The 20,001-nt window shown below is 48.6% G+C and overlaps 2 protein-coding genes across 3 annotated transcripts; one reads left to right on the top strand and one right to left on the bottom strand.

Moving 5' to 3' along the window:
- Positions 1 to 310: 310 nt before the first annotated feature.
- On the bottom strand, positions 311 to 3,000 carry LOC142374915 (C-C chemokine receptor type 6-like). 2 transcript variants are annotated; one of them, XM_075458787.1, is made up of 2 exons: positions 2,863 to 3,000; positions 311 to 1,490 (listed from the first exon to the last, which is right to left on the bottom strand). In XM_075458787.1, the coding sequence occupies exon 2, from the start codon at positions 1,479 to 1,481 to the stop codon at positions 342 to 344; it is 1,140 nt and encodes a 379-aa protein (XP_075314902.1). In that variant the 5' UTR covers positions 1,482 to 1,490; positions 2,863 to 3,000; the 3' UTR covers positions 311 to 341. The 2 variants fall into 2 exon arrangements, with proteins under 2 accessions (XP_075314902.1, XP_075314903.1); XM_075458788.1 differs by having other exon boundaries at positions 2,875 to 3,000.
- A 2,636-nt stretch (positions 3,001 to 5,636) lies between these two features.
- Positions 5,637 to 19,027, top strand: LOC142374934 (MAP/microtubule affinity-regulating kinase 3-like). Its single transcript, XM_075458807.1, has 17 exons — positions 5,637 to 6,172; positions 7,887 to 8,066; positions 8,144 to 8,197; positions 8,269 to 8,317; positions 9,260 to 9,325; positions 11,226 to 11,353; positions 13,768 to 13,902; positions 14,001 to 14,102; positions 14,213 to 14,332; positions 15,081 to 15,180; positions 15,826 to 15,938; positions 16,011 to 16,125; positions 16,988 to 17,178; positions 17,255 to 17,355; positions 17,424 to 17,693; positions 18,196 to 18,573; positions 18,662 to 19,027. Exons 1-16 carry the CDS (start codon positions 6,122 to 6,124, stop codon positions 18,563 to 18,565), a joined length of 2,145 nt encoding a protein of 714 aa, XP_075314922.1. The 5' UTR covers positions 5,637 to 6,121; the 3' UTR covers positions 18,566 to 18,573; positions 18,662 to 19,027.
- The last annotated feature ends 974 nt before the right edge of the window (positions 19,028 to 20,001 follow it).

Below are 20,001 nucleotides of genomic sequence, written 5' to 3'. Positions count from 1 at the left end.
CAGGACAGAAACACGAGGAAATAAAGACAAAAGGAAAAAGTTCCAGGTTAATATCCTGGAAAAGCAGGGGGAGGAGCCTGCAGACGGACAGGAAGCATCCTGAGGTCATGTGACCATGCTGGACCAATCCAGAGGAGGCCCGGGATGGGCCCCGGGATGGGCCCCGGGATGGGCCCCGGGATGGGCCCCGGGATGGGCCCCGGGATGGGCCCCGGGATGGGCCCCGGGATGGGCCCCGGGATGGGCCCTGGGATGGGCCCGGGATCGGCCCGGGATCGGCCCCGGGATCGGCCCCGGGATCGGCCCCGGGATCGGCCCGGGATCGGCCCCGATAAGGAGTCCTACATGGTGAAGGACGAGCCGTCGCTGGACCCGTCCACCGAGCGGCGGACCGAGGTCACGTAGGTCTCGGTGACCCTGGAGAAGCGGCGGGGGGTCATGTACTTCTTGCTGACGCACCACAGGTCCCGGAAGATCCTCCTGAAGTGGTTCCTGAACTTGACCCCGATGAAGGCGTACAGCAGCGGGTTCAGGCAGCTGTGCAGGTAGGCCAGGGTCTGCAGCACCGTCAGGGACACCTGCCAGAGGTCCAGCAGCGCGCAGGACTGGTGCTGGAACATGCTGACGGTGTCGCACAGCAGCGCCACGTTGTAGGGCAGGTGGCACAGCACGAACACCGCCACCACCGCCAGCACCACCCGCACCGCTTTGTGGCGCTGGAAGTTCTTGGCTTTCATCAGGGTGACGATGACGGCGGCGTAGCAGAAGATCATGATGAGCAGCGGCAGGAAGAAGCCGACCGCCAGCTGGACGCTGGGGATCGCCACCTTGGCCGCCATGGCGGTGATTCTGCTGTCAGCCCGGAACTCGCAGACGTACACGGGTTGATGAGTTTGGTCCTCTTTGTATTCCTCAAGCAAGAAGGCGTCATGTAAGTGCGACGGCTCGTACCAATGATAGAAGTAGAAGGTGGGGACGGACACCAGGACGGCGAAGATCCAGACGATGACGCAGATGACGCGGCTGTAGGACAGCGAGCGCAGCCGGAAGCTGCGGCGCGCCTGGACGATGGCGATGTAGCGGTCGGTGCTGATGCAGGCCAGCAGCAGCATGCCGCTGTACAGGTTGACGCTGTAGGAGCCGCGCAGCAGCTTGCACGCCACCGGCCCCATCGACCACGACGACTGCTCGTTGTAGACGAGGAGCGGCAGCGCCAGCACGAACAGCAGGTCGGCCACGGCCACGTTCAGCAGGTAGATGTCCGTCATGGACTTGGACTTCTTGTAGAGCGCGTAGGTGACGATCACCAGGCTGTTCCCCACCAGGCCGAGGACGCAGATGATGGAGTGAACGTAGAGCCCGAGGACTCGGTTCACACCGACGGTGACGTCGAACTGACATGGCCATATCGGATCCGTAGGATACTCCTCAGAGCTGTTGTTGTCGTACCACAAGTCATCGTACTCCGAGGAGAAATTCATCTTCTGTCACTGTAACAAAGACCAGAGAGAGAAAGTCAGATTTCTGACCCGTTATCGCTCTGAAGGGGTTCCCCAAGGCTCACTGCCGGGCCCCTTCCCCTTTAAACTATTCTACGTCTATTCTGTTGCTTCCTGTAACACAGATGATCTCCACTGGTTTCACTCCCTTTAGACTGGTTTGAATCTCATCTCTCAGCCCTCCCCGTTACCACTGGTGTGCCCCAGGGATCAGTCCTGGGGCCCCTTCTTTTCTTTATCTAACTCCTGGCAATATTTCCCATAGAATAATTAAAAAAGGCTCACTGCCGGGCCCCTTCGCCTTTAAACTATTCTACACAGATGATACCCACCTTTACCCGTCAGTTACGGAGCATCAACCTTCAACATTTTACAGCCGTTTGTGGTGGCTGGGGACACGCGGAGGCTTCTTTAGTGTCTTCAGTTCAACATGAAACTACAGAAATCCCTAAAATACAACCTGTGTGATTATCTTCTGGATGGACCTGAAAGAATCTCATGTTTCTGAGCTCTAACCTGAACCATCTCCACTGGTTTCACTCCCTTTAGACTGGTTTGAATCTCACCTCTCACCTCTCAGCCGTTACCACTGGTGTGCCCCAGGGATCAGTCCTGGGGCCCCTTCTTTTCTTTATCTAACTCCTGGCAATATTTCCCATAGAATAATTAAAAAAGGCTCACTGCCGGGCCCCTTCCCCTTTAAACTATTCTACATCTAAATCCTACATCCTTAAAAATGGTTTTACTGCTATGCTGATGACACCCGGCTTTATCTCCCCAGTAAACCCAACTCCTCCCACCCACCGTCTAGTGAACTAAAATCCTGGTTTTCCTCAAATTCCCTGAATCTAAACCATCCAATCCTGATCATAATCCAGTTTTTTATCTATTGTGCATGGTTGTTGTCTGTTTCTTATTTGTCTTATGAATAAAATGTCTGATTATTGTTATAAAAGCTGATGCTGGTGTCACAGGACCCCCAGCACATATAAACTAAAAACAGCTTTATATCAACATTTATGTGTTTTAGGGGGCGGACGCCTCCTTTACTCTGAGTTATGCTGCACTAAATAACTACGAGTCAGCTGATTAATGTGGTTAAACATGTCTCAGACACATTTTGTGGTGAAACCGGTTTAAAAACAGGAAAAACAACATTTCTGTCTCTGTTCTCACTGAAAGAGAAAATGAAAGTATTAAAGTTTGATCATTTTCCACAAAACTGTCAGTTAAAAGTCTAATAATCACAGTTTTTTATGTAATGAGCAGAAGGCACGCGCACCAGAGGGCACGCGCACCTTCTTTCCTGGACAGACAGTCAGATGATATTTGCTGGGTCAGCACTTAAACCTCAGGACGGTACCTGCACGCGCACCTCGCAGTCATGCGCACCGGTTCAAGTTGGTGCCGAGAAAAACCCGCCAGTGACGTCAGCTCCGTTAATCCGTGATCAGCTCCGGGACTCCGGATCGATGAGGCGCCGCAGAGAAGTGAGCGCGCTGCGCGCGGCCGCTCACAGCCAAATTATTGTCTAAAAAACACATCACACGTCACAGCAGAGCACGTGACGTTATGAGGTGTGTTTATATATATAAAAATAATTTACTGCATATCTAAGTTTCTGTGATGATAAAAGAAACTGAAATCAGAGAATAATAATCACTCAGAAAGTGGAATAAACACATTTTCTGCTTTAATTAAAGTTTGTTTTAACCTTGTAGCACCCAAGCATATGAATACTCATTGAAAAAAATAATTTAGACTCTTCTTGCATCTTTTTGGTGGGAATAAACCAATGTTTTTGGAATTTTTGGAATTGGGCTATTTTTGATCATTTTAGGCAATGTTGCATATTTGCAGCTCTGGGCTTTCCTGATTCATTTAGTTCACAAAACCAAGTCATTCTCTGCAGATCGTTTGGCAAAAAAGGTATAAGTGAAAGTTCACCAGTAACTGCTGCTGCCACAATAAAATGTATATAATAGATCTTTATTGAACATTCTTAATACAAAGTGCGGAACGCAACCATCATAAACTTTCCATTCAACAACAAATCAAACAGATTTCACAGATCTTTGTTGTGAACAAGTGAAGCACATATAAAATGCAAAAATGTCATGTAAATAAAAATGTAATGTAAATAAAAAATGTGCACATGAAGCTAATAAATAAATGCAAAAAAATAATGATAATAATACAGTTTGGAGAGCTGAGCTCCCATTAGCGCTGTGAAAGGTGGACAGAGCAGAGCACACCAAACGAGAGCAGAACCAACTGGAACAGAGCACCGCAGAGCAGAGTGTAACTCACTGAGCCAAGAAAACGATGCTGTGACAACTGTCGGCACATAAAATGTAATGTAAAAAAATATTACACATGAATGTAAATTATGTATGTAAATTTAAAAAATCAAATAATGTAATGTCAATAAAAATATAATGTAAATAAATAATGTAAATAAATAAAAAGCTTGTTGCATATCTGCAACTATGGGTGCTACAAGGTTAAAGTTTTCATTTAAAAACTTATTATTTTCCTTTAAATCATATTCATTATGATATATTTCTTCATTTGGTTCTGATTTCACCAAACATTTTAAAAACGGATTTAATTCATAGATTTATTTAATCTTCTGTTATTTAAAGACAAATAACAATAACAATAACAAATAAGAAGCCCCCCCCCCCCTCATTTGCATAAAGGTGCGGAAATGAATAAAAGAAGGAAATAAGTGTGTTACGGGAAGAAAACTCAAAGGAGGAAATAACAGAGAAGTAAATATCTGTGAATTATAAAGAAAATAAAAATAGTTCTAATGGAATAAATAGATTAATATGATGTAAAGGATGTAAGTTTTTAAAGAAAAACTGAGTAAATAAGGAACATTAAAACAAACTTTAATTAACCCCTTAATGCCTGAATTTATGTAGCTGTAATATAAAAAAAAAAAGTTTTGTGTGTGTTTTAACCTTTAAGTAGATAACAAATAATGCTGAGATTATTAATTTCACTTTTGCACAAAAAAATAAATAGAATTTTTGGTATGTTTGACATTTGAATGAGTTTCACCTCATCAGCTGTATCAAGTGAAAATAATGCAGATAAATAAGTCTTTATTTCCGTTAGTGTGGGACTCTGCTGCCCTCTGCTGGCTGGCTGCAGAAGCGACCCACTGATCAGTGGAGGTGGCGGACCGGTGAACTTTTTTCAGGATTATATTTGTGATGTAATACTTGTTTACATCAGTGTTATAGTGGTTAAAACATTTTGATTGTAGATCAACACGATGGTATAATTAACAATATAAATATAACTGCTCATTAATGTTCTGATGCCTGATTTTTGGGTTGGACTGTCAGTAGTTTTTATTGATTTGCTGTTTGTTTCATGTGATTTGTGCACGTCATCATTTAGTGTTGAACTAATTATTAATCCTGCTCATTTTAAATCTAAACGGACTAATTCTCCCGATTAAATAAAAAATAGGGTTACTATAATACCACTAATAACAACAGTAATGACAATCATCTGTGTTGTAATTCTTCCTTCGGTCCCCCGCTAAATTGGATGAAGGGGTATAGAAAATGGATAGATGGATTTTAATTTCCGTCAAATCCGTTTAGATTTATCTTTATTTTATTTATTTTAATGTATTTTATTTGAACTTATTTTATTGCACTGTGTTTTAGTATTTATTGATTTTAACTGCTTGGAACGGTAGCATTATCTGAGTCACTTTTACCTTTAATGCAGCTTTTATCCTATCGCCACTTTGGTCAACCTCGGTTGTTTTTTAAATGTAAATAAAAAAATATAAATAATAGTTTATTTATATTATTTTATTTAAATATTTTATTGATAAAATAATGATTTTTTTATAATATATATTTTATAAAAAATATAATTATAAATAATATATATAATGAAATATATAATTCATTTTTTATAAATAGTAAATAGTTTATTTATATTTTTTTATTTTATTAATAGTAATAAAGTTTGAGTTGAGTTAATTCGCTCGTCCCAGTCACCCTAGCAACAACAAAAAAACATACTCGGTCTGACTAACCAATCACATCACACGCTATCCCTGACGTCACATGTCGTCAGCGCGCTGGGCTGGGTTAGTCCGCCATCTTGGCTCAGGCTAGCAAAGCTGCTAACGGAGCTCTGGCAGTGAGTTTGTGGAGCAGCTGAACGGTACCGGACCGCTAACGAACCGACCGAACCGGAACCGTTTTACTGGGCCGACACCAGCCACAGACCGGCAGGGCGGATCCGGACCGGTTCTTACTCCACCAACACGTACAGCCGGGTGCTCCTGGGCTGCTAACGGATTCACCGGCTAACTTAGCCCGCAAAGAGGAACTGTTGCTCCGGTTCCGTTCGGGTCGATGTCAGTTCCAAACTGCCGGAAGAGAAGCTGTGCCGAGCAGAGCCGAGCAGAGCCGAGCTGTGCCGAGCAGAGCCGGGCGAGATAACCCGCCGGCCGCGCAGCTAGGACCGGGGCCGGGGATGCCGGGTGGGGACCCGCTCAGGTAAAAGCAAAGCGAAGTTCCACAGGTGTTCCGGGCGGACAGGCGGCTTCATGTCCGGACCCCCGGCACATTGACCCGGGTAACATGTCCACCAGGACCCCCCTGCCCACCGTCAACGAGCGGGACACCGAACAGGTCCGTGTTTCTCCTTTTTACCCAAACACTAAACTAATCATAAAGTTTTCCACCGAACCAAACCCAGGGGAGGATTACCAGCAGGTGAATTCTTTTCTTATTTTTAAACTTTCTTTTTATTAAGTTTTTCAATTTACAAAATAAGAGTAGAAACAAGAAAAACAGAACAAAGAAGAAGGTGCACAGACGGAAAAATGTACGCATATATATAAATTACTCAGGGAAAGATGCAACAATATGTATATAAGAGGTAGGTACAGGGTTTAGAGATACTTTAGTTCTATTTATTCTTCATTAGTCTACTCTTCATACCAAAACAGGACGAAAGCATTCTCCCACCCAGCAGACCTGAGAGAGCACATCAGAGAGGGCAGCAGGGGCGCCGCACCCAGCCAGGAATAAAATGAGATGAGAGCAGAGCGGCACTCATTCAGGATGAGCCGTCCATTTCCTCCATAACGCAGTCAATCTGTTCAAGGAAAAAGTCAGCTTTCCATGTCAAATATTTGCTTCACATTTGCAGCCCACTGCTGGGGACTCTTTCCACGGCCATCTACGCGTAAAAGCTTTCTTACTGGCGACCAACATTATTTTCATCAAATATTTATCAGTAGCACTGATTGTCTTTGTTTTTTAAACTTTATTTTTCTTTCTTTTCAAGTTACAACATCAGTCAGATGTGGCAAAACAATTCAAATACCAGCCGTGCGACCCCAAAAACAAAAGAGAAACAACAAAAAACAGACATGCACACATCCAAGTGATGCAACACCTCCTCAGATAAACACACATGCGCATATTCACACAAACAAAACATCAGGGCAACCGCGGGAGCAGCTGGAGTATTCCAGGAACATTTCCAGGGTGTTCCAGGAACTTTTCCAGGGTGTTCCAGGAACATTTCCAGGGTGTTCCAGGAACTTTTCCAGGGTGTTCCAGGAACATTTCCAGGGTGTTCCAGGAACTTTTCCAGGGTGTTCCAGGAACATTTCCAGGGTGTTCCAGGAACTTTTCCAGGGTGTTCCAGGAACATTTCCAGGGTGTTCCAGGAACTTTTCCAGGGTGTTCCAGGAGTCCAGGCGGGCCTGTGTTTTGGGTTCTGTCCTGGTTCTGGATGGGGGGCTTTTTATACGGACAGGTTCCGGGTTAAAGTGCCAGCAGTTCTCCATCATATATTATTGTTTTTGTTTATTATTGTTATATAATTGTTGAATTAATTCATTAACAATATTAATTGTTAATGAATAAGGTGATCAGGTGATATTGATTAGCAATAATTATTGGTATTATTGTTGTTGTTAATACAATCATTGTAAATATTTTTTTTTAAATTTTTTAGCGACTTGACTAATTTGAATTTCCCCCTTTGGGGGATGAATAAAGTATTTTTCTATTCTATCAGGTTCTGAGTCCAGATGGTTTCTGGTTCTGAGGAGAACTTTTGTTGTTGTTTCTTGTGGACTCTCCTAAGGAAGTTCTGTTGGCTCTGTTAGTATTTGTTCATGCCTGTTCCTTCAGTCTGGTGCTGGGCCCGGTTCCCCGGGTCCTCTGACTGGGTGGCGTGCTGTCAGTGATGTCATCACCCCCTGATGACATCACTCAGAGGAACGTTGTTAGTGCTGCTGGGTGGTTCTGGTCCAATGTTCGCTGTAAATACACTTTAAACTCTGAGGATGTCACAGATGATCAGTGGAACCATGTGTCTGTTTCCCAGCATGCACCAGGGGAAGATGGGCGCGGCGAGGTGTCATCGCGCCCCGTCCGCTCCGCTCGCTGTAAGAACGGCGCCGCAGAGGAGGCGCCCCACGTGGGGAACTATCGGCTGCTGAAAACCATCGGGAAGGGAAATTTCGCCAAAGTGAAGCTGGCTCGCCATGTCCGGACGGGACGAGAGGTGAGGCGCCGCCGCAGGGGCTGCTGGGAAATATCTGGCCCTCAGGTACTGAGAACGGGTCTGTGTGTCTCCGGCAGGTGGCCGTCAAGATCATCGATAAGACCCAGCTGAACCCGACCAGCCTGCAGAAGGTGAGGCGACCCGTCCCGGTCTGAACCAGAACCGAGCGCAGCGTCAGACTAACTGTGTTTCTGTGTCTCAGCTCTTCAGAGAGGTCCGAATCATGAAGGTTCTGAACCACCCCAACATCGGTGAGTACTGACCCGTCTCACCTGTGCCAAACCCACCTGTACCCGTCTCACCTGAACCCGTCTGTACCCGTCTCACCTGAACCCGTCTCACCTGTCTCACCTGAACCCGTCTCACCTGTCTCACCTGAACCCGTCTCACCTGTCTCACCTGTACCCGTCTCACCTGTCTCACCTGTACCCGTCTCACCTGTCTCACCTGTACCCGTCTCACCTGTCTCACCTGTACCCGTCTCACCTGTGCCAAACCCACCTGTACCCGTCTCACCTGAACCCGTCTGTACCCGTCTTACCTGAACCCGTCTCACCTGTCTCACCTGAACCCGTCTCACCTGTCTCACCTGTACCCGTCTCACCTGTCTCACCTGAACCCGTCTGTACCCGTCTCACCTGCACCCGTCTCACCGATACCCGTCTCACCTGTACCCGTCTCACCTGTACCCGTCTGTACCCGTCTCACCTGTACCCGTCTGTACCCGTCTCACCTGTACCCGTCTGTACCCGTCTCACCTGAACCCGTCTGTACCCGTCTCACCTGTACCCGTCTGTACCCGACTCACCTGTACCCGTCTGTACCCGTCTCACCTGTACCCGACTCACCTGAACCTGTCTGTACCCATCTCACCTGTACCCATCTGTACCCGTCTCACCTGTACCTGTCTCACCTGTACCCGTCTGTACCCGTCTCACCTGTACCCGTCTGTACCCGTCTCACCTGTACCCGTCTGTACCCGTCTCACCTGTACCCGTCTGTACCCGTCTCACCTGAACCCGTCTGTACCCGTCTCACCTGTACCTGTCTCACCTGTCTCACCTGTACCTGTCTCACCCGTCTCACCTGTCTCACCCGTCTCACCTGTCTCACCTTTACCTGTCTCACCTGTACCCGTCTCACCTGTACCCGTCTCACCTGTCTCACCTGTACCCGTCTCACCTGTCTCACAGTGAAGCTGTTTGAGGTGATAGAGACAGAGAAGACTCTGTACCTAGTGATGGAGTACGCCAGTGGAGGTCAGTCACCTGTTAGAACACACACCTGTTAAAACACACACCTGTTAGAACACACACCTGTTGGAACACACACCTGTTAAAACACACACCTGTTAAAACACACACCTGTTAGAACACACACCTGTTAGAACACACACCTGTTGGAACACACACCTGTTAAAACACACACCTGTTAAAACACACACCTGTTAGAACACACACCTGTTAGAACACACACCTGTTGGAACACACACCTGTTAAAACACACACCTGTTTAAACACACACCTGTTGAAACACACACCTGTTAAAACACACACCTGTTAAAACACACACCTGTTGGCACACACACCTGTTAGAACACACACCTGTTAAAACACACACCTGTTGGAACACACACCTGTTGGAACACACACCTGTTAAAACACACACCTGTTGGAACACACACCTGTTAGAACACACACCTGTTAGAACACACACCTGTTAAAACACACACGTGTTGGAACACACACCTGTTAGAACACACACCTGTTAGAACACACACCTGTTAGAACACACACCTGTTAAAACACACACCTGTTAGAACACACACCTGTTGGAACACACACCTGTTAAAACACACACCTGTTAAAACACACACCTGTTAGAACACACACCTGTTGGAACACACACCTGTTAAAACACACACCTGTTAAAACACACACCTGTTAAAACGCACACCTGTTAAAACGCACACCTGTTAGAACACACACCTGTTAAAACACACACCTGTTAGAACACACACCTGTTAAAACACACACCTGTTGGAACACACACCTGTTAGAACACACACCTGTTAAAACACACACTTGTTGGAACACACACCTGTTGGAACACACACCTGTTGGAACACACACCTGTTGGAACACACACCTGTTGGAACACACACCTGTTAAAACACACACCTGTTGGAACACACACCTGTTGGAACACACACCTGTTGGAACACACACCTGTTAAAACACACACCTGTTGGAACACACACCTTTTGAAACACACACCTGTTAGAACACACACCTGTTAAAACACACACCTGTTGGAACACACACCTGTTAGAACACACACCTGTTAGAACACACACCTGTTAGAACACACACCTGTTAAAACACACACTTGTTGGAACACACACCTGTTAAAACACACACCTGTTGGAACACACACCTGTTAGAACACACACCTGTTGGAACACACACCTGTTAAAACACACACTTGTTGGAACACACACCTGTTGGAACACACACTTGTTGGAACACACACCTGTTGGAACACACACCTGTTGGAACACACACCTGTTAAAACACACACCTGTTGGAACACACACCTTTTGAAACACACACCTGTTAGAACACACACCTGTTAAAACACACACCTGTTGGAACACACACCTGTTAGAACACACACCTGTTAGAACACACACCTGTTAAAACACACACCTGTTGGAACACACACCTGTTGGAACACACACCTGTTGGAACACACACCTGTTAAAACACACACCTGTTGGAACACACACCTGTTAAAACACACACCTGTTGGAACACACACCTTTTGAAACACACACCTGTTAGAACACACACCTGTTAGAACACACACCTGTTAGAACACACACCTGTTAAAACACACACCTGTTGGAACACACACCTGTTGGAACACACACCTGTTAAAACACACACCTGTTGGAACACACACCTGTTAGAACACACACCTGTTAAAACACACACTTGTTGGAACACACACCTGTTGGAACACACACCTGTTAAAACACACACCTGTTGGAACACACACCTGTTAGAACACACACCTGTTGGAACACACACCTGTTAGAACATACACCTGTGACAGACCTGGACAGCTTGAACGGGTGAGCGTCCTCTCTGTGTGCAGGTGAAGTGTTCGACTACCTCGTAGCTCATGGGAGGATGAAGGAGAAGGAGGCCAGGGCCAAATTTAGACAGATCGTCTCTGCGGTCCAGTACTGCCATCAGAAACGCATCGTCCACCGAGACTTGAAGGTAACTCGCACCACGAAACAGTAAACACTCTGGCTGTGTTCCAAACCGCATACTTCTCCTACTACTCCTACTAACTTTCTGAGTTAGTATGCGAGTTTGAGTAAGCAGAAGTTCCCGGATGCATACTAGATTCTCTAAATGTTGGGTATGCATCATGAGGTTACTACTCATACTCAAACTACCCAAGATGCAACGTAACGTGACGTCGCCGATCGTCATTTCCTGTCAAAACGGCAGTTTCAAGCTAGCTACAACGAGGGTAGGTTCACTTCCTGTTTTCAAAACAAAAGCACCGATTGTATGGTAATGGCTTTCCCTATGATAAAAGGCAACGGGTATTTTATTTTGGGAATTTTTTTATTTTTTATTAAGGGTGGAATGCTCTCTTCGGGTCGGGAATGAGATCCTTCCCCAAGTGGAGGAGTTCAGGTATCTCGGGGTCTTGTTCACGAGTGAGGGACGAATGGAGCAGGAGGTTGACAGGCGGATCGGTGCGGCGTCTGCAGTGATGCGGCTCTGCACCGGCCCGTCGGGGTGAAGAAGGAGCTGAGCCAGAAGGCCAAGCTCTCGATTTACCGGTCAATCTATGTTCCTACCCTCACCTATGGTCACGAGCTGTGGGCAGTGACCGAGAGAACGAGATCCTACCCTCACCTATGGTCACGAGCTGTGGGTAGTGACCGAGAGAACGAGATCCTACCCTCACCTGTGGTCACGAGCTGTGGGTAGGGACCGAGAGAACGAGATCCTACCCTCACCTATGGTCACGAGCTGTGGGTAGTGACCGAGAGAACGAGATCCTACCCTCACCTATGGTCACGAGCTGTGGGTAGGGACCGAAAGAACGAGATCCTACCCTCACCTATGGTCACGAGCTGTGGGTAGTGACCGAGAGAACGAGATCCTACCCTCACCTATGGTCACGAGCTGTGGGTAGGGACCGAAAGAACGAGATCCTACCCTCACCTATGGTCACGAGCTGTGGGTAGGGACCGTAAAAGAACGAGATCGCGAAAACAAGCGGCCGAAATGAGTTTCCTCCGCAGGGTGTCTGGGCTCTCCCTTAGAGATAGGGTGAGAAGCTCGGTCATCCGGGATGGGCTCGGAGTAGAACCGCTGCTCCTCCGCATCGAGAGGAGTCAGATGAGGTGGCTCGGGCATCTGGTTAGGATGCCTCCTGGGGCATCTGGTTAGGATGCGTCCTGGGGCATCTGGTTAGGACGCCTCCTGGGGCATCTGGTTAGGATGCCTCCTGGGGCATCTGGTTAGGATGCCTCCTGGGGCATCTGGTTAGGATGCCTCCTGGGGCATCTGGTTAGGATGCCTCCTGGGGCATCTGGTTAGGATGCCTCCTGGACGCCTCCCCGGTGAGGTGTTCCGGGCCCGTCCCACTGGGAGGAGGCCCCGGGGAAGACCCAGGACACGTTGGAGAGAATATGTTTCTCGGCTGGCCTGGGAACGCCTCGGGGTCCCCCCAGAAGAGCTGGAGGAAGTGGCCGGGGACAGGGACGCCTGGGTCTCTTTGCTCAAGCTGCTGCCCCCGCGACCCGATCCCCGGACCAGCGGAAGATGATGGATGGATGGATCGATGGTATTTTATTTTGTGAAAATAACAGGAAGTGCGTTAGCTCACTGCGGCTAGCTTTAGTAGCACCGAATTCGTGGGAACAAAATTGTAAACAGCCGGTATTTTGTCAGGTTTTCAACACGTTGGGGATCTAAACGACTACTTTCTCACCTGAAAATGTTTCAAATGTTGCTAAAGTTTACAGAGTTTAGAGCTTAAGAGAAATCAGCTTCAGGCCGGCTGATTTCAGCTCGGGCAGGAGCGAAATGCATTGTGGGTAAACGCTCTGCATACTGTCTGATCGAGTAGTATGTAGTATGTAGTATGCAGTATGTAGTATGCAGTATGTAGTATGCAGTATGCAGTATGCAGTATCCAGTATGGAGTATGCAGTATGCAGTATGTAGTATGCAGTATGTAGTATGCAGTATCCAGTATGGAGTATGCAGTATGGAGTATGCAGTATGCAGTATGCAGTATGGAGTATGCAGTATGTAGTATGCAGTATGCAGTATGTAGTATGCAGTATGCAGTATATAGTATGCAGTATGTAGTATGTAGTAGGCGGTTTCAAACACAGCCTCAGTTAGTTAGGAAAACCAGACTGAGTTCTGCTGGACCCAGACCAGGTCCTGATTTACCTGTACAGGTGTGCACCTCCTCAGAGGTCTAAGAGCTGCCTGAAGCTCCCAGTTAGGGTCCTGTGTGCAGTCTCTTCTCAGAGCTGGCTTCCTGGTTCTGCATTGGTCAGATCCTTCCAGAATCATTAACCTGTCCAGGTGACCCCACCTCTGATTGGCTGACAGGGTCACCTCAGAATTGAACAGGTGTGTTCTTCCTCCTGCAGGCAGAGAACCTGCTCCTGGACGCCGACATGAACATTAAAATTGCAGATTTTGGCTTCAGTAACGAGTTCAACGTCGGTGGGAAACTGGACACTTTCTGTGGCTCTCCCCCGTACGCTGCACCTGAACTCTTCCAGGTAAAAACACAAGCTTCACGTCTCAGGTACAGCAAGCTGTTACACCTGCAAACACCTGAGCTGTTTCTGTTTCCACTCTGTCATGTGTGTGCGTTCAGGGGAAGAAGTACGACGGTCCAGAGGTGGATGTGTGGAGTCTGGGAGTGATTCTCTACACGCTGGTCAGTGGGTCGCTGCCTTTTGATGGACAGAACCTTAAGGTGAGTCCCTCACAGTTCTGATCACATTCCCCTGCATCCAGGACTGAATTAGCTTAGCTCAGATGACTCAAGGACGGTCCGGTGACCCACATCTGCGTTTGTGTCCTCAGGACCTCAGAGAGCGAGTGCTGCGAGGGAAGTACCGGATCCCCTTCTACATGTCTACTGACTGCGAGAACCTGCTGAAACGCTTCCTGGTGCTGAACCCGGGCAAAAGAGGAACACTGGAGGTCAGAACGCCTCAGACAGCAGTGTGTTCTGTTCCAGCATTCACGCTGAATATACAGAACTATAGTGTGTGTTCACGACAGCGACACCAGAGTGGCCACGAACCTGAAACATGAAAGCTCAACAACAAGCTGTTAGCTGACAGTTAGCTGGCAGTTAGCTGGCAGTTAGCTGGCAGTTAGCTGGCAGTTAGCTGACAGTTAGCTGACAGTTTGCTGGCAGTTAGCTGAACGTAACCTGGAATTTATCTGACAGTTAGCTGACAGTTACCTAAATGTTAGCTGACAGTTACCTAAATGTTAGCTGACAGTTACCTAAATGTTAGCTGACAGTTAGCTGGCAGTTAGCTGGCAGTTACCTAAATGTTAGCTGACAGTTAGCTGGCAGTTAGCTGACAGTTAGCTGGCAGTTAGCTGACAGTTACTTATTTGTTATCTGACAGTTAGCTGGCAGTTAGCTGGCAGTTACCTAAATGTTAGCTGACAGTTAGCTGGCAGTTACCTAAATGTTAGCTGACAGTTAGCTGACAGTTATCTGACAGTTAGCTGGCAGTTACCTAAATGTTAGCTGACAGTTAGCTGGCAGTTAGCTGACAGTTACTTATATGTTATCTGACAGTTAGCTGGCAGTTAGCTGGCAGTTACCTAAATGTTAGCTGACAGTTAGCTGGCAGTTACCTAAATGTTAGCTGACAGTTATCTGACAGTTAGCTGAACGTTAGCTGACAGTTACCTGTGTCTTTGTCTTCAGCAAATCATGAAGGATCGCTGGATCAATAGCAGCAATGATGGTGAGGATCTGAAACCATTTTTGGAGCCGGAGGTGGACATCAGCGACCAGAGCAGGATAGGTACGCACACACAATCTGTCTGTGTGTAATAACAAATATATGGACGGGTGTATGGACCGGTGTATGGACCGGTGTATAGACAGGTGTATGGACAGGTGTATGGACAGGTATATGGACAGGTATACGGACAGGTGTATGGACAGGTATATGGACAGGTGTATGGACAGGTGTATGGACAGGTGTACTGACAGGTGTATGGACAGGTGTACTGACGGGTGTATGGACCGGTGTACTGACGGGTGTATGGACAGGTATATGGACAGGTGTATGGACAGGTATACGGACAGGTGTATGGACAGGTGTATGGACAGGTATACGGACAGGTGTATGGACAGGTGTATGGACCGGTGTACTGACGGGTGTATGGACAGGTATATGGACAGGTGTATGGACAGGTGTATGGACAGGTGTATGGACAGGTGTATGGACAGGTGTATGGACAGGTGTATGGACAGGTATATGGACAGGTGTATGGACAGGTGTATGGACAGGTATATGGACAGGTGTATGGACCGGTGTATGGACCGGTGTATGGACCGGTGTATGGACAGGTATATGGACAGGTGTATGGACAGGTGTATGGACAGGTATATGGACAGGTGTATGGACAGGTGTACTGACGGGTGTTTTGATGTTTGTGGTCAGACCTGATGGTGGGGATGGGATACTCCAGAGACAAGATCAACGATTCACTTGGCAAGATGAAGTACGATGACATCACCGCCACCTACCTGCTGCTGGGCCGTGAGGCGGCTGAGGTGAGGGGTTACTATGGTAACCGTCGGTGAGGCACTCAGACGCCGCAGAGCTAACAGGTGTATGTTGTTCAGGTCGAGGGCGACTCTCTGATCAAAGGTCGCACGTCCGGCAGCAGCCAGTCTCCCGCTCACCTGCCCACGCCTCGCTCCTCCTCCTCCTCCAAACAGAGGAGGTACAGTGACCAAGGTATGTCCCAGAACACCTGCAGAACACACCTGTAGAACACATCTACAGAACACACCTACAGAACACACCTGTAGAACACACCTGCAGAACACACCTGTAGAACACACCTGCAGAACACACCTGTAGAACACACCTGTAGAACACACCTGCAGAACACACCTGCAGAACACACCTGCAGAACACACCTGTAGAACACACCTGTAGAACACACCTGCAGAACACACCTGTAGAACACACCTACAGAACACACCTGTAGAACACACCTGCAGAACACACCTGTAGAACACACCTGCAGAACACACCTGTAGAACACACCTGTAGAACACACCTGTAGAACACACCTGCAGAACACACCTGCAGAACACACCTGCAGAACACACCTGCAGAACACACCTGCAGAACACACCTGTAGAACACACCTGTAGAACACACCTGCAGAACACACCTGTAGAACACACCTGTAGAACACACCTGCAGAACACACCTGCAGAACACACCTGCAGAACACACCTGCAGAACACACCTACAGAACACACCTGTAGAACACACCTGTAGAACACACCTGCAGAACACACCTGTAGAACACACCTGTAGAACACACCTGCAGAACACACCTGCAGAACACACCTGCAGAACACACCTGCAGAACACACCTGTAGAACACACCTGTAGAACACACCTGCAGAACACACCTGTAGAACACACCTGCAGAACACACCTGTAGAACACACCTGCAGAACACACCTGCAGAACACACCTGTAGAACACACCTGCAGAACACACCTACAGAACACACCTGTAGAACACACCTGCAGAACACACCTGTAGAACCCTAACGCTAACTGCCCCCCCTCCCCCACAGTGTGCCCTGCAGCTGCCCCGCCCACCAGGCGGACGGCAGCGGTGGCGGCGGAGGGCGGGTCCAAGCAGGAGGGCGGAGGTCCGAACAGGAAGTCCAGTCCAACGGAGGGCGCCAGCCCGTTGCTCGGCAACGCCCACAACCCCAACGTGAGCGACATCCCGGAGCGCAGGAAGACGGCGGCCACGCCCCCTGTGAGTACCCGTCCTGCAGGTGAGTGCAGCCGAGGGGCGGGGCCTCAGCACGCCATCACAGATGTGTTTGTTGCAGGCGGCGGCGGCGGCCAGCATGACGAGGCGGAACACGTACGTGTGCACCGAGCGGGGCGCCACCGACCGGACCCCCGCCGTCCACAACGGCAAGGAGAACAGGTAGGGTCCACCTGCCCGTCCTCGCCGCTCTCTGACACGCAGACATTAACCTCCCCGCCCTCCCTCAGCTCTGCCACGCCCCCTCAGCGCTCTGTGGGCGGAGCCTCCACACACAGCATCAGCGGCGGAGCCACGCCCCCCGACCGGCTGCGGTTTCCTCGGGGAACGGCGAGCCGCAGCACCTTCCACGGAGGCCAGCTCCGGGAGCGCCGCACCGCCACCTACAACGGCCCGCCGGCCTCGCCCAGCCTGTCGCACGACGCCACGCCGCTCGCCCAATCACGGGCCAGAGGCTCCACCAACCTGTTCTCCAAGCTCACCTCCAAACTCACACGCAGGTACGCCAGAGCAGAGCATCATGGGAGCTGTAGTTTCCTTTCCTCCCCGTGGCTGAGATGGATAATGGGTCTCTAACTTTAATTTATTTAATTTAATCTAATTTGATTTAATTTATTTTATTAAAGGGACGTTCAAACGTTTGGGGTTTGTTGGGCTCCTGGTGTTTCCTTCCTCCCTTCCTCTCTCCCTTCCTTCCCTTCCTCCCTACCTCTCTTCCCCCCCTCCTCCCTTGTTTCCTCCATCCCTTCCTATTTCCTTTCTCCCTTCCTCCCTTCCTTGTTTCCTCCCTCCCTCCTTTCCTCCCTTCCTTCCTCCCTCCTTTTCTCCCTTCCTCCCTCCCTCCTTTTCTCCTTTCCTCCCTCCCTCCTGAGGGTAATGACACTCACCAGGTGAGCTGGACAGGTGTGAGCAGGATGTCAGCTGACCAGGTTGCTGCTGTCCAATCAGAGTTGAGCAGACGCTGTCAGGTGACTGCGCCCTGACGCCTTTGTGTCCCCGCAGCCGTAACGTGGCGTCTGAGCAGAGGGAGGAGCCTGCGTCCCCTGCTGCGTCCCACCTGAGGGAGGTGAAGCCCCGCCCCCTCCGGTTCACCTGGAGCATGAAGACCACGTCCTCCATGGAGCCGCTGGACATGATGCGGGAGATCCGGAAGGTGCTGGACGCCAACAACTGCGACTACGAGCAGCGCGAGCGCTTCCTGCTGCTCTGCGTGCACGGAGACGGGCACGCCGACAGCCTCATCCAATGGGAGATGGAGGTGTGCAAGCTGCCCCGCCTCTCCCTCAACGGGGTGCGCTTCAAACGCATCTCAGGGACATCCATCGCCTTCAAGAACATCGCCTCCAAGATCGCCAACGAGCTCAAACTGTAGAAGCACAGGTACGTCTGAGACGGGGTTTAAATAATAAATAAATAAATAATAATAAATAAATAAATGTGGCTGATCTGTGTCTCTGATTGGTTGCAGATGTCAGGTGGACCGACGGCTCAGAGGCTTCATTTTTCTGCCGTTTGTACTTCATCTGATTGGACGCCACTCATTGATTATTGGCAGTTGATGACACCACCTGCTGTACGGGGTTTCCCTTCCAGCTCAGCAGGGACAGCTACACATGGACTTGGTGCAAAGGATCATGGGACTCGGAGTCCAGTGTTGTTTCACAGGAACTGTTGCAGAGAGCCTGCAGGTGTTTTTGGCCCCGCCCACCTCAGGTGGATAGGTTGTGTGAGTGTGTTTGTAAATAGTTTCTCACCTTGATTTCATTTTGTACATGTGAGCAGTCAGCTGATCGTTATCTGAACATCAGGCTCACCTGTCTCATTAAACACCTGAACGCAGCTCAGCTTCCTGTCATCAACCGCTCTGATCAGTATTTATCACAAAGGTCAAAGGCCGGGGGGTTAAGGTCCGAGCTCAGGCAACCACGACATAAAGTCTGTAGGAAAAACTCCTGTAACTGTGTTTATATTAAAAAGTCTAGAGAACCTCAACAGGTTCGATCTGATCCAGAAAACCTGAAAGAACCCTCTTAATTATGATTGGTCATGGCACTGGGGTGTAAGTAAGTAATACCTCAGTCAGTTGATGTCCGTAGAAAAAAGTATAATTTATTTATAATTGTGAAAAGGTAACATAACAAAAAGATCATCCAAAACCACAGTGGAGCTTTTACTCTTCAGGGTCAACAAACAAAACACCCCCTCTAATTATGAAATGAAAATATCTCTGGCTAAGAGTAAACTTAAAATTACAAGGGCTAAACTCTCTGCCTGACCAAAAACAGGAGAAAAGAGTGAGAACAAAAAAAGGCAGAGAACCCCTACCAGCTTCCACTGTGAGAAAACAAAACGCAAAATTACTCATCAGTGACCTAAAGCACATACCAAAACTGTACAGCTTTTCAAAACGCAATACCCAAGCACGAGCACGAGCACAAGCACGAGCACGAGCACCAGATCAAGGCCCAGAGGAAAAAGGAAGGCAGGCTTGGCACATCTGAGTGAAGCTCTTTATGGAGCAGCTGCGAGCTGTAACACCGGTCACCTGTGGCAGCGAGGCAGGCCTGAAACACAGGAAAAGGTAAGAAGGGTGTCTCCCCCCCCCCCCCCCCCCCCCCCTGGAGGTCAGGGACCGTAACAAGGAGTTAATCTGTAATTTCATTCCAGAGTGGCCCTGCCAGCAGTCTTTTTTCTTCTTCAGATTTTCTTCTGAGCTTTTTTCTGTGAAAACACAGATTTCTGAAACAGCTGGTTTGGATGCTTCTGGAAGGACTTCTGCTGGGAACTGAGCTTCCCAAGTAATGCCTG

The sequence above is a fragment of the Odontesthes bonariensis genome, chromosome 24 (assembly GCF_027942865.1).
Source record: "Odontesthes bonariensis isolate fOdoBon6 chromosome 24, fOdoBon6.hap1, whole genome shotgun sequence".
Classification (NCBI taxonomy): Eukaryota; Metazoa; Chordata; class Actinopteri; order Atheriniformes; family Atherinopsidae; genus Odontesthes; species Odontesthes bonariensis.
This window is presented reverse-complemented; position numbering and strand designations above follow the sequence as displayed.

Excerpts from the sequence above, each read along its gene's own strand:
- LOC142374915 (XM_075458787.1), bottom strand. The coding sequence starts at position 1,481 with ATGAATTTCTCCTCGGAGTACGATGACTTGTGGTACGACAACAACAGC.
- LOC142374934 (XM_075458807.1), top strand. The coding sequence starts at position 6,122 with ATGTCCACCAGGACCCCCCTGCCCACCGTCAACGAGCGGGACACCGAA. Across the intron at positions 15,939-16,010 it reads TGGGCCGTGAGGCGGCTGAG|GTCGAGGGCGACTCTCTGAT; the intron begins GTGAGGGGTTAC and ends TATGTTGTTCAG. Across the intron at positions 17,694-18,195 it reads ACCTCCAAACTCACACGCAG|CCGTAACGTGGCGTCTGAGC; the intron begins GTACGCCAGAGC and ends GTGTCCCCGCAG.